General features: G+C 38.7%; 1 protein-coding gene across 1 annotated transcript in view; it reads left to right on the forward strand.

Moving 5' to 3' along the window:
- The window catches only part of EHD4 (EH domain containing 4), a 30,363-nt gene that overhangs the window by 1,465 nt on the left and 13,971 nt on the right, over positions 1 to 14,927 (forward strand). The window contains exons 2-3 of the mRNA XM_082000839.1: positions 6,694 to 6,870; positions 11,755 to 11,852. Of these exons, the coding sequence (XP_081856965.1) occupies positions 6,694 to 6,870; positions 11,755 to 11,852 (275 nt within the window). The remainder of the gene's footprint in view (positions 1 to 6,693; positions 6,871 to 11,754; positions 11,853 to 14,927) is intronic.

Genomic DNA, 14,927 nt, shown 5'->3' on the forward strand with positions numbered 1-14,927 from the left:
TATCTCCTCCCACTTCTTTCCCAAAAGTAGTTTTAACGCATAGGTTGGATGTGAAGATAAGAGAGAAACGCGACAACCGTTTTGGGCAAAAACCCCACGGTATCTGGAAAGTGTGTGTGTGTGTGTCCCAACTCTTGCAATCAATGGCGTCGGACAAGCAGTGTCACTAATAAGGCAGCTTAACAATGTTGCTGCTGTTGTAGTATTTTCTGCCTTCCTTATTGCTAAATTGGTTAGTAACTGATTTTTAGGAAGCTGAAGTGTGCCTCGGGTATTACCAGTTTGTGAATATTTTGCATATTTTGGAGTGTGTTTGCCACTCATATACCCCTTACAAATCATTCTAAGGTGATACAGAACTCTGCAAAAGACACTGAGAGGTCACTTGGATCAAATTTTGACCTACTTATTACGCCTGAAGCTCATCGTAGTCCTTCTGAAAATTTTACAAATGTTTCTCTTGCGGTTCCAAAGGTTATTGGTGGCCTTGTCCTAAACACTGTTTTCTTCTTACCTTTTGTACCTACCTCCCTTCTTGTCCATTGGAGAGCAATGTTTAACTTTACTCACCTGAGAGCTTCTTCAGATGTTTGCAGAGCAAATCATGTTTCTTTTCTGGTTTTACAACTAGCTAATTGGAAACTTAAAGTTGGACTTGGTTCTTTACCGATTATTACTGAATTCCTGCAAACACTTAAAAGTGGGTGATGTGGGTTTTCCTAACATTTCTTTAGCCATGCTGATTCCTTTTGTTCTTTAAAAGCACAGCTGCTTTGTTAGTCTGTATATATTTCCAGACAAGTCGTCTTATGTGGCTTATGGACAGGTGATGGTGAGAGCATGGGTAATACGGAGACAGAACAGTCACAAATACGTACGTACCAGAATCTGTTCTGCCTGTCAGCTGAGTTGCTGTGTCACTTGCAAGTCATAGCAAAATTTTTCGCCCTTCTGTAAGAGCTTGCCTTGGATGAGAGCACATGTTCCTGATTTATGGATATTCAACTTTTTTGTCCTTTACAGTTGCCCCTATTTGACTGGAGTGTAAGTCAATATTGCGCTTAGAAACGCTGATAGTCCTTGCAGTGCCTCAGATGTATTTTTGGTACTGTTGCTTTGGGAGTAACTTGTTATCACCTTAACCATAAAATACTGAACAATAGGGTTGACTGATACAAATGTACAGCCTCAGTAAGAAAATTTATTACAGCTATTTCCAACTCTTTTTAGCATTGGTCACTGCTGGGATAAGATGCCCAAATTTGACAGAGAGAAAGTTTTCAGAGATTTTTTTTCTTATGTGTTTTATTAAACTATCTGACTCGATGGAGAAGGTGGTTTCTACTGTGATGTGCCCTTCTCTTCACCCACTTACCCCTTTGTCCTGTCTTCATTTTAGGGAGATTGCAGAGTGGTTTAATCCCTTACTAGGTACTGGAGAAGACAGGAATTGACTGTTGAGCCCCAATCAGTAATAGAACAGCTGTTGCTGCTTCTAAAAGATTGCAGTCTGACCTCACCATGATGAACAATCCATTACATCAGTGTTCGCTATAGAATAGATAATAATTGGCTGAATCAGCATGCTCCAGGATGGGCAGCAACTTAGACAATAGCATCACAGTGACTGTTACTCAAAATCCAATTTAGAGAAGAAAAAGAAAAGCAAAAAAGAGAAGTGCTTGTATGCTGAAGGCAAGACTTAGAAGAAGACATAGGAAAATATTATAGTGTCCAGGTCAGCCACAAATACATTTCCCCTCTGGTAGGCTGAATTTCCCATGGAAAAATATCATACACTCTCAAGATTTTTATAATTCCAGGTTTATTATAGATAGTTTTTCTTAGAATCAAGTTGGACTATAGTTTTGGTGCGGTTTTTTTCCCTGCTAGCCTTTTAACAAGCAAACATTGTTTTCACTCTTAATTAAAACTGCTTTTTGTTCCACATTTCTCCATTTCATAGTCAGGAGGGGATACTAGATCTACTTAAGTGTTTACTATTAGGTTGATGTGTGAACAAAACAATTCTGTTTAGCTGACAGATATTCATTTGGGATTTACTTTGATTTACACGTTATCGTGAGAACTTCACATTTTATACCTCTGACACATCCACATCCACCCAGTTCCTTCCACTAAGTCTTCATGGAAAACACTGATCTAGCAGTGACTGAATGTCCCTGGGGAGCAAGATATGGAAACAAATGCTTCCAGGTTTCTAGCAGCTCTTCTGGTTTTTCACTTGATGATGTTTATCCTCTTTGCACTTGGAACAATGTGGTGAAACTGGCCAGTTTCACTAAGGTGTAGGTGGGTGATATTGTTTTAGTCAAGCATCTGACAATGCTGACAATTCAAACAAATATATCCAGGTCCAAATGTTAATACTCCTCTGATTGTTTTTAATGGGGTGGAAGTATGTGTGAGCACCAAATCCTTATCTTGTATGTGAGCTGCTTGGCCTTGCAGCTTCTGTAATTCTCTCAATTTCTCCTGGTTGCTTTAGAGAAAGAAGTGAGGAGAGGAGAATTTTAGTGTATGGAAAAGAGAAAGGAGTTTGTCAGTGCAAGTTTGTAGTTGCTGAGCTTTTTCTTTCCTTCTAACAATGAATTGAACTTCCACTCTGATAATGTTTAACTTGTTAATAGCATTTCTATTTTAAAAGTGTAAGAGACTGACTTTTTTTTTTTTAAAAGAACTTATCAAGATGAAGAAAAACAGAAGTAAATTCCTCAGCTTGCCAGGCTGTGCTTTTACTTTGCTCAGAGGTATTACTCAGAGGTTGAAATGGTAAACTTCCTTGTATTTAACTCAGCAAGAACTGGTTTTTGTGAAAGCAGCCTTTTGTGTGCATAATAACTGGAGTCTGCAAGTAGTGTGCAGTCGCTTGTATGATAAGAATGGGCTGCATCTATTTCTTCTGGGAGGAAGAGGTCTCTCAATTTCTTCAGGTGAAAGCTGGAACTTCTTTATTACTAGCTCTACATGAAAGTTTTATTTGAGTTGTCTGGAGCAGAATTCTTACACTAAAGCAAACATCTGCCAGTTTTCTTGTGTTTAAAAAAAAAAAGTGGAGGATTTGGTGCAGTATATATATGAAGGTGAGCAGGCTAATGGATGGAGACTTGAGTTTGTCTCCCCATGCATCACATGGAGTCCTTGTCTCACTCGCCTGTGTTTGTGTGTTAGTATGACTTAGCTAAAGCATTTAGACTTCAGATGGTTATCACTATCTGAAACTGTGAATAATCTTTGCTATCTCTGGAACTTTGTAAACCAGTTTCCCATACTCTGGCTATAGGTCTTGCAAAGGAACATAGATGAATGTTTATTGGCAAAGCAGAAAGGTTATAGCCCAGGTAAAAACAAAGGCAGAAGAGTCAACAGGATGTCTGTTGTTTGATCTAGACTGTCTTTGGGACATTCGCTATTTTTAAGCATTTTTCCTGTGAACCTTTTTGAACTCTCTGCTGAAGACCCCTGAGAAAGGCATGTAGTTGCAGATGCTAAAAATCCAGGTATTTTCCTGTGTTGATATAGAATACTGTATAAAAACATTTGCAGCTTTTCAGTTTACAGAAGGCTGCTCATCCCTTTTGTGTGGCTAAGTGAAACTGATATTTTCATGCTGAGAGGAAGTGTGATATAGCTTATACAGCCAGTGCCCAAGAACTAGGGTTTATTTTAGTCTGTACTGATTCTTGATGTGCAACTGTGAGCTAGTCTTAATGGAAAAATACCTGCCTTGCAAAGTGTTTCCTTTGCCTGTTCAATAGCTGTACCAGGCTCAGCACTGTGACTGTTGGGTGGGACTTGGTATTTGGAAGGAGATCTTGCTTTCCTGTATAGTTATATAGAAGTCTGGTTCTTAAAGCTGAATCTGTGACATCAACGTGGAAATATCACTGCAATTCAGTAGCACTCTATTCTTGTTTAGTCATTTCAATAAGCAGCTAATCTGAATTTGCACTGTTGAGTTCCAAGTTGAAAATACAGATGTTGAAATCCTGAAGAGTGCTCCACGCTTCCAGCTCTTTCTTCAAGTGTTACATGTGCAGCAACTTCATGAGCAGGACAGGAGATTTTTTTGTTTTTAAGCATCTAAAAGGCTACCGCCACTGAATGTCCATAACCATGCCTGGCAGGTTCATAAGCTTATGATGGATAGCAATTATCCTATTACCCCAGAGGTGTCCTATCCTGCTTTCAGATCCTATCACATAGTCTTCTGTGACCTGGGATTTGGGACTTCTCTCATGTGCGTTTGATTCAGTACCATGTTCTTTACTGCTGCTCTGGGAGCTTCTTGTCATATGTGTTGGCACCTTATGAATTGCTGCCTCTGTCAGCAGAAGTCTGGGAATGACAATTCGTACTGACGAGTCTCATAGGCATCCTGTCCCTTTTAAAAGAAGGGCAATGAGGAAAAGCAGAATTGAGAGAAGTAGAACATTTTATCGTGGCAAGTTAAAAACCTTATTTTAGAAATTAAAAGTATTATTGATTTTTCAAAATCAATGCTCTGGAAGAGTCTTAGTGAAGAATGGTAGTGACTCTTTGTGAGTTAGCCTTTGCATCCTGTTTTAGAGGGCTCTAGTCTGCAATAGTGTTCCATGAGTATGCAGGAAGACACTTCTGTGTTTCAGGTGTTTAGCTGTTTGCTACAACAGTTGAAAGTCCTGGGTTTCCATGCATAAAGGATTCAACTACTGAGCTATCAAAGGAGTTTTGTCTTCATTTTGATACATGATCTACTTCATAAAGATGAGGGATCTGCTGCATTGTACACTCCTGCATATGCAGAGAGGTTTGAGTGGAGTTTTTTGCTTTTGGAGAGGGGTTAGTTTTATTTCCCTGTTACTGTGCATTGGGTACATTCTTATTCTATGCTTATTCTAGAATTAGAACAAATCAACTTTGGCATGTTCTGGCATGACTGTTCTTGTGTTCTTCCTTTCCCACAGTCTTTAGCATTGGCATTTTTTCATTTGTTTGTTTGGGAGCAGAAAGCTTCAGGAAATCTCATGTAAATAACTATTCAATGCTTTAAGCCTCCCAGATCATAGGTGGAACTGATTTGAGCCAGTTTGCTAAGACTAGTGGAAAAAGATCTTTGAAATGTGTGGTATGTATTTATTTCCTTAAATTCAGCTTCTGTGCACTGATCTATAAAGGCTGTGAATGTTTGAGTATTGAATTTAAAGACAAACAGAGATTGTTCAGCAAGTACAGATACTTTTGTAGAATTTTTTTTCAGCAAAAGCAGCCTGCAATTCCTCTTAAATCAATATTGGTTTATGAAATGATAGCAGAACAGGCATAGTGCTTTTGGATTAAGGGCCAGAACAAACCTATTATTCAAAGACTGATGTTAATATAGATGTGCTCAAACTTAACTGGTGCTATCAGAGGATGCAGGACCATCACCTGTGCCTGAAAAAGTCTCATTTAAATCCAGCTTTGATTATGTAAAAAGTTAAATTGTAGTTGATTCAAGTTGTGGGGGTTTTTTTGAGAACTCCAGGGTGACATGGAACCTGTGGAATTAATAATTACAAGATTACTTGAGTTGACTGGAGAATTTTAATGCTCCTGTAATGTCAAATTACAGCATACTTGAAAAGAATTTGGTCTTAGTCTTGAGGTGAACATTTTCAAAATGGTGCTGTTGTGAATGAGGACAACAGCAGTCATGCTTCAAGATTAAGCAGGGCTGTCTGCTTCTGTTTTTGAAAAGTGGCAGTTATCATAGTGCAGGCTGGAGGAATGTTGTAAGCTGGCGGCTTGCTTGATACGCTTGGGGCTTCTCTTGTTTCTCCCTTGCTGTTCAGGAAGGGATGCAGACAGACTTTTTCTGTAAATACATGCTCCGGTTCCATTAAGTTTTAGCAGTTAAATACACAAATCCTTCATTTGAGACCTTGTTGTCTAGAAAGTCAAGATTTGGTGCGTCAGACTTGGTCCACTGAGTATGTGCTGTCTGATCTCTGAGTGAGTTACTCAAAGGGAGATGCAAGATGGTTTCTGTTGGTACAGCGCTGCCTGACTTGATGCCTCTTGGAAGTATGTTACTGTTAGGCCTCAAGTTCTGCAGGTCTGACTTACTGTTAACAATTACTTTTTGATGTGCAGGTCAAAAGAAAAAAATCCTTTCCTCACTCCCAAACAAATGTAACTGTATTATCTTGTAACTGTGTTATCTCTGCCTGTGGTAAGATGGGTTAAAGTTAGTAAAATCATACCGAGTTCATTAAAGGGTTAGATCTGTCGGCAAACTGACGCTGCTCATGTGCTGTTTCAAACCGCTCCCTTTTAGTACCGGCAGCACTTGTATAGGCTTGAAAACGCACAGAAAAGCAGCAATGTCTTGTAGTACAACCTACAGCACTGGGATCATTGGTAGAAGCATCCACTTCAGTGGTTCAGGTGCTGCAGATGAGGGAATACTTCCACCCTGTTTTTATAAAGGTATTTACTTTATCTTTTTAGCTAGTTGTGAAAAACTGGAATTCAGTTGTGGTGGGGTTTTATTTTTTCCTCCTTAGTTAATAGAAATAATGAAATGCAGGAGAAATGTAATTTTATTATTCCAGAGTATGTATTGGGAATTTTCAAGTGAATTATAGGTAGTTTCTTTTGCTATAGTTCCCAGTCATTCATTCTGTTACTTGATGTATTGTCCATCTCTAGATACCTGCTTGAACAAGATTTTCCAGGCATGCGGATTGGTCCAGAGCCTACCACGGATTCTTTTATTGCTGTGATGTATGGAGATTCAGAAGGAAATGTTCCTGGAAATGCCCTAGTTGTTGATCCTAAGAAGCCGTTCCGCAAACTCAGCCGCTTTGGAAATGCTTTCCTGAACAGGTGAGATCTGTTTGCTGGCTGTCTTTGATTTTTTTAATGTTTAAATTTGGTACCATCTTCAAGCATCAATGTATTTTACTAAGTTTTTTCTGCTGTATTTGTTTTGAACAGCATGGTATTCAAATACAAGCATGAGCGGTGGCGGTTCAAGTGAATTAAAAAAAAAAGGCAGTAAAGCAGTACTAGGCAGGGTAGTATTAGCATTGAGCTGTGTACACTTGGTAAAACTTAAACACTCCTTACCGTTGAATTTTTTTTTTTATATATATTCGGTTCTCAGAACAGAAAATTGTTGTTAAAACCAGTTCACAGAAAACTGCTGAAATGCTCCAGCAGCTAACTTGTTTGTAAGGCATTACGCCAGCTGGAACTCAAGATCAGTTTGGGTGCAAACTTCCCTGCTCAGTAAAACTGGTAGATCAGTGCTATTATTAAAAACTACCATCCGAAAAGGAAAAGATCTTTTCCCTGAGATACTGTCTTGTTGCTTTATGCCGGTCTCACCTGAGGTCTTGGTATAGCTCTTTAAAGTTGTGAATTGCTGGGATATGTAAAAAGGCCTACAAGAATGGAGAATATTTGAATATGCCTTCTGGATAAAGTATGTATTCAAGTTGTTAAGTGTTTAATTTTAACTAGCTGGTCTTCAAGCAGTCCCATAGACCAGAATGATAGTGTTAGCTTCTGGGTGGCTGTTGGGTATTTGCAAAAAAGGGAAGAGTTTTCCAGGGGCTTGTGAATATTGCCATGGGTAACTTAAGTAGCAGGCTAAATGTTTCCAGTTAAAAGTTATTAATAACTTTGTTCGCATTGTGTGAACAATCACCTTGTTTTCTTCCTGTATTTGATGGTGGCTTGACATGGAGGCCTGATTTTGCAAGCCAGTTAATCTAAATTGGTTCTCTTTTAACAATAAACTTTCCTGTTTGGCTGATAAACACTGGCATATGTGTTAAAAGTTCGTCATGTACAGTCTTATCTCTCGGTGTGCTTATTCACAGAAGAAAGTTTATAGCTGCTTATAGTTGGCTTGGCTATCACTTTGCTGAGAGATAAGAATATGTGCTGTGGGAAGCTGCAGTCAAGTCCCATTTTAAATAACAATTTTGTGGTCCAAGACCTCTTTCTGTGAGATTATTGGCTAAGTCTTGTCCTCCAAATCACTGTTCTATTTCTGTCTTTCCCTACCATTGTGTTCTCTATGAAAAGTTAATATAATTGTACTTAAATAGTATTTTTCACGATAGTCAAATATTGACACAGAACATGTAATAATACTAAATGCCTGTTTGGATGAATGTGTTACATAATTTTTTGGCTAAATCATCTGTCTAGCTAGTCCTTTGAGGTCCTGAATCTTAGACAAGCAAGATTTATTTGCTAGCTAAAAACATATACATTCAAAGCGACCAACTAAATTGTTCCAGTTCGTTTGGTGACTGTGGTATTGTTACATTGCAGTGCTGTAAGCAACTTTTATCTTCCCCAACATTCATATTTGCTCCTTAGTTTTGCAGTGGAGATGTAGGTGCTTGTATTACCCTAGCACCACACTTGGTCTGCCACTCTGATCATATTGCTGCTTTTTCAAAACTGTCAAGTCATTTCCTCTTTCATACTTCACCTAGTTAAAAATGTCTTAGTCTTTGTTTCAGTATCTTTGAGTAACTTCTCCCTGTTGTCTTCACCTGTGGTCATACTAGCTATTTTGCTTTGCCTTCTCTCATTTGCCATACTGGCAGTGACAATGCTTTATACCCAGTATTACATTTTTCACTCCTGTCTTATATATTTCTCTCTACTTCTCTCTCCCTGGCTTTTTTTTTTTTTAATGATTTCACAATCCTAGTGTTTTGTTTTGTGGAAAAACTTAAGGTATTACTATTACAAGGCTATGGACACTTAGACTGTGGAGTGCCCTTTTCATCTAAATGTAACTTGGAAGGAAACAGTGACTGAGGTAATGAAGAAACTAAAACCAAACAACAGTGCAGTAGTGCAATCAAGGCTTGTACTTACTAATTAGCCACATTAATTTATTGATGATACCTTGCCTCTTTTTTCCATGACTCCTTCTTATTTCCCCCTGTATCTCACTGCTTGTGATAGATGTCTCTGTAAGGCTCCTGAGTGTAGAAACTTGTCTTTTATTTCTCCTGTGTACATTTTAGGAAAGTTGGGAGAAAGGGGATGAGGACAGGACCTAGTGTGCCCTTGGGTGCTGATTAAAGTAAGTGAGGAAAAAAGTATTACAGTATGCCAGAAGACCATGGAAATAAATCGGTGCTGCTGAGAAGAAACACGTGGTCCTGCTCTGTTCTAATGGGTATCTGAATGGACACAAAAAAGAGTATGAATTCTTACTAGGTTCTTTGAATCATCCAAAATTAATCTAAAAATAATACTAAAATCAGCAGATGGTTACAAAGTTGTTGATTTCATTTTTGCAAACAATGTAACTTATTTTTTGCAAGGATAGTCTAATACTGCTGGTTTTCTTTAACAATAGTTTTATAATAATATTAAAAACATGATAGTGTCAAGGGTCTAATGTGTCATAAGCAGTGACAGTCATCTCATTTGTACAACTATTTTTATAAAACATTTTTTGTGAAGGTCTGTTGTCGTTAAGGTAGATAGTATGTAGTTTTGCTTTTGATGAGGTAGAACTTAAAAATCACACACTTCATACAGGTCATGCAAGAAGTAGTGGTTCAGAGCCAAATCTCAATGTCAAAAATATATTCAGATACAATTAGCATTACAGTTTTGTCTGCAATATTAGTTTGATGTAAGATTTTTAACCCGTCTGTTGTCTTTAGATTATGGATATGTTCTAAGAGGTACGGCCAGTTAATTCTGAGTATATCCTTCTATTTCATATCCTTTTCCTATATACTTTCCTCCTCCCTTTGTCACTAATGACTACTGTGAAGACTGCCATGTCTTTCCATTTCTGAGGCCTGTAGTTCTCTATTTTCTTGCACAGCCTTTTCCAGCTGTCCCGATTTGGGTGATGCTGAAGCCAAAATGCTGCCGTATTGTTCAGCTGAAGTAATGGTGCCTGTTGCCGTGTGAGATGGGCCTAGAAACATCTCAGTGATACTAAACAACTGCTGGGCTTTCTAAAGTGAAATAGTGATTAAACAAAAAACATGAAAATTCAGTCTTTACACTGTTCCAAATTTATGAAAGCTACTTCATGTTGTACATACTAGTGATGTATATTTTTGTAATGGTTGGCATGGTCAAATATATTCTGTCACTTACGCATGTCCGCTACGCTTCCACAAAATGCGCTTGCTTTAACACAGTGTCTCCTTTAAGTCTTGTAAAGTTAAAAAAAAAAATGTTATTTTATTCAATAGTACCTCTTTCAAAGGCATCTCTTAAGCTTGTAGAAAATTAGCCTTAGTGGAAAAGTTTGCTTCAAGATATGCAGCATTTTCTACACCTGATGTTCCACTAAAAAAAAAAAAAACCCACAAAAAAAAAAACCAAACCAAAAAGCGTTGTACTTTTTACATACCCTAAGGTTTTACCAGACCAAGGTGGCTGCTGTTTCCTTATCCCCTCTTGCATTCCAGGGAGGGGCGTAGCTGGTGCTGCCATTTCTATTGTACCCAAGAAGGGATGCTGTGTGCTTTTGTTACAGACTCGTTACTACAAGGTCACCTGAAAAACAAGGTGAAGCAAGGTGTAAAGATTTTTTTTTTCTTCCTGGTTTCCTTTGAATCATCTGGCTTTGTCCAACAATAGCTTCCACATTTTGTATCTGATATTTGACTGCCTGAACTCATCCTAACTCAGATTATCTTTGGTCTTAAAGTTCTTGTTTGACCTTGGTACGGTTAAAATTTGCTGTCTGTGATTACCCTGTTTCTTGAGATAGCTTGCCTTCTAAAGCAATCGGTTAACACAGGGCAGCCATCTTACGGCCTGCGCCTGCAGCTTCACCCTGTGCTGGGCTGCCTCGGGGAGAAGGGCCACTGCCCTCCACAGCTTCGCAGGAGGATAGGTTACACGGTGTGCTTGTTAGCGCTGCCTTCAGCTGCCACCCGATAAGAAGATTAAACTCTTATGCAAATCTCTTAAAGGCAGTTCTTCAGTCAGGAACTGTCCCAGAAGCATCAGAGCGGTTTGTACTTGACACACGCAGCGTTCTGCATAACTCTCGGCGGCCTCGCGAGTTATTTATTTTTCATAATACCACCATTGAACTCGTCTCCCATCGCAGAGGCAGAAGGTTATTGTTTGGAGCTTGCTGTGTGTAACTTGAAGTCTCGATTCTGGCAGTGTGAAAGCTTTTGCTCGGTTTGTGGGAGAAATACTGTTGTTTTTCAGTCCTCTGCTAGGCCCCACCTAAGGAGGGCAGTGGGCTGTTCAAATGCTGCCGGAGCAGGTGAGAGGGTGACTTGCTGGTAATTGGAATTTAAACATGTCATCAGTATGGCTTTCTGCCTGCTTCCCTTTTCTTTTGGATCTCTTTGAATTTAGGCAAAAGTTGGAGTATATGAAGAATTGTTTCCTGTATATTCTAATTTTAGACCTAGCAAAATGTTTGTTTTATGCAGTCTTTTTAACGTTGCGTGTAGGGCTCATGTTGTCAGCTCTTGCAAAATTTGGAATTTTAACAGCACTTAGACATACGGTTTTACAAGGTTTTCCTGTGTTTTCTTTTTTTTGAGAAGCTCTCTGATTACATTTTGTTTTCCTAAACATATATGGTTGCCAAACACCGGAGCTCATTAGGACTTCAGAAACTTTTTTTTTCATCTCACTTGAGTCTTTCTAAAAGCAGGTACATAAAGGGGAGCTCTCAAAGGACAATCTACATGTAAGCTAGAGCTACTGTTAATTATTTTTTCTCCTCTTTTCCTGCAGGTTCATGTGTTCTCAGTTACCTAACCAGGTACTAAAGAGCATCAGTATCATTGACAGCCCTGGCATTCTCTCTGGAGAGAAGCAGCGCATCAGCAGAGGTGAGTTGCAGGGCTTGAAAATAACTGAGCTCACTATTTTTGCTGTACTGGACAGGTCATCATCCTTATCTGTTGGGGGCCTGTTTTAGTGGTTTTGAGTGATGGTGTGTCCCAAACTTTCTTACAACAAGGCCTGTTAAACCCATGTTTTAAGGCTGGAATTAGGGTTTGGAATTTTTTCTTTTGAAAACTGGTGGGATTGGGATTTCTATCATCCTGCAGCTATGGCTGCAAATGACTAAGGCTGCATGGTCTGTTGACTAATTAGTGTTTTGACACTCCTGAGGAAAAGCCTTATTTCCATCACTGTAATTGCTTTCCACAAAGTAATAATGAATAGGCTCTTACATATAGTATTGAAGTTCATGAATGAAGAAATATTTCATAAGCTATAGGTCTTCAAGCTGGTCATGTTTAAAAACTGAGGGGTTTGGGCTATAAATGAGGTGCTTTTATTGTAGGCACAGCTGCTGGTGTTGCTTCTTAAGGTTGCTCAGTCATGTCGTAATACAATTTTCAATCAAAAGAGTTAAGGTAGCAGGAGGAAGAGGGAATGAGAATTTTTTTTTTAATAAAATGGAAATTCTGTGAAGAACTGAACTCTGTTTTCAACATGCTGTTTAAGAAATTAACCTGTCTTTGAGAAACTATTAAAACAAAACAGCACGATGTAAATAACTTTCTTCCTTGTTTCCTTCAGCTGTATTCAAGTGCATGTCAGATGTTTCTGTGGAGTTGCAAATGGTAGTGATCCAGGGTGTGTGACTTACGCTGCTCTCTGTTTTCAGACCTTTGCTTAAGAAATTGAAACTTCTGTGTGTTTTGTGTCTTTGGGAGGGGGAAGTAATCACTACTTTAACATATCACACCTGGCATTTTCTGAGGAATCCTGGAATGAGCACAATATATGCCAGCTGTGCAACCATAGTCTTGTCTTTACATTGCACTCGCAGAATAAGAGACTAACTTAAGACTGTGATCTGAACTATGCTTGCTTAGTAAACTGGTCTATTAGATGTTTCTGGATTCTTTGTTCAGTGTCTGAATGTGGGGTTTGTTCTCTTTATTGCTTAGGGTCACATAAAGCATTCATCATGGGGAGAAGAGCTGTGTTTTCCTATATGTGATATATTGGTGAACTAGCAGAGATGAAAAGCAATGAGTGCTCTACATCTGTGCAAGCAAAGGCTTGAATGTTGCCAAACCAGATGAGCAAAACAAATGGTGCAAGTTGTCACTCTTATTTCTAGGCAGAAATGATCAAGTGTATAACTAATCTTCTCATAAGATGTCCACAAAATAAGTCTCAGTTTACACAGAGAGTCTGATAAAATCAAAGATGGTCTTAAATCTCCCACTTCTGCTTCTCCGTTTTGGATTCCAGCTCCCTTTTTCCTCCACCAAGAAAAATCAGGCTCATCTTTCTCCCTTCTTGCTTCTTAAATCAAGGGAAAATAATACTTGGCAGCATTCAAGTATCTGCTGCCACTTCCATAACAGTATGGAAGTGAACGTGAAATAAGCAGAAAACTAGAGCATCGTGTTAATATGCCACTGAAAAAGTGAGCAGTTTTGTGACAAAATTCAACACCATTAAGGATTGCTGTGGAAGTCCCAGATTTCACGTGTGGGACAGTTGTGTTTCACTCCAGGTTATGTTTCACCGGTAGTCCTGTGTTGCTTAAAGGACCATGGCTCTTCACTGCCATCTAGAATTGCTCTTGTGACTTAACAGTTAACATACAACTTGTTCCTTTGCTTGGAATTCTTGATAGTATGTGCCTTATCAATTGTTTTTATGGCCTAGCTGGCCTGCCCTTTGGTATGGTAGACTTTTCACCTAAGTTGTCAGTGCTCAGTCATAACCTCAAACTCTTACCTGTTTCACAGGCTTTAACTTGACTCGTTTGCATTTCATGAATCTTTTTCCAATGCATTAAGGATTGTCTTGAATACGTAACTTGGCATAATTCTTTTATCACAAATGTGGTTCTCCTGTATGCTGTTTAGCTTTAACCAGTGTAGCTTAGAGCACTTCTCTCTGTGCCCCAGGTTTGCAGGGCAGCTGCTGCCAAGGTTTAAGGTTTCATACACTCAGCCATCAGCGCACGAGGTACCTACAAGTTGCTGTATAAACCTATTGTGTGTGCCTATTGCATGCTTTTATGATTAGGCAATGCTGCACTCGCCCATGTCTGAAATGTTGCATAGTCAGATACATTTCCTGTAATGACTTTTGGGCTGCCTACGCAGTTTCCATACAGGTGGTTTTGTGGAATACAAACTTGATTTGTCCTGTGGTGCTGCACACAGCAAGGCCTGTCTGACCTGCTTCCTGAAAGAGTCAGACTGACTTTAACATGTTTATGCTCAAAGTCCAATTTAGCATGTTTTGAAGTTTGAGTTGCTTAAATTCCTTTTTAAATCACTGTGTGTGAATATAAGCAGGATTCTATGAGACGTTTTCTGCTGTCCATACATGTGTGTCTGTCAGAGAAGGTTCTGTTTGTAGACCTTCAGACCAACAAAGGTTTTTTCCTTCAAAATGTGTGTTGTTAACCCTTAAACTCACTGGCTGCTTCTCACTGAAATAGGGTTCCAGCTGGTGTGCTTTGCTATGGGAACTGCCATTGCCTTTCACTCTGAAGGTTATTTCAAACTTAAACATAGGGGTGCTTTTCTGTGCTTGCCAGGAAAGCTCTTAAGTATACAGGGTGATTATTCAGAATTTCTTTTCTGGCAATTTCACAATTTTGTATTTCAACATTTTGTAGCTCAGCAAAATTTTTAAGCTTTTGTTTTCTATTTCTGTTTTAAACTTTTGTTTTTCTTATGAATCTTGCTGCTATTTTCTAAATAATATATGCAAGATGAGATTTTTCATAATTCAGTGATGGAATATGACATTTATTAACACCTGATAAGTATTGCAGGTGTTCTGCACATTATTGGTGTCTTAATATCTGAGTTTTTAAATTACCTTTCTAGAAGTTTAGCTTGTTTCTAACATTGGTGAGCAGCAGCTTTTCTTACTAGTGATGTTTTGATGTGTTTGACAGAAAAGTAACATTACAA

The sequence above is a fragment of the Phaethon aethereus genome, assembly GCF_964289735.1.
Source record: "Phaethon aethereus genome assembly, chromosome: 5".
Classification (NCBI taxonomy): Eukaryota; Metazoa; Chordata; class Aves; order Phaethontiformes; family Phaethontidae; genus Phaethon; species Phaethon aethereus.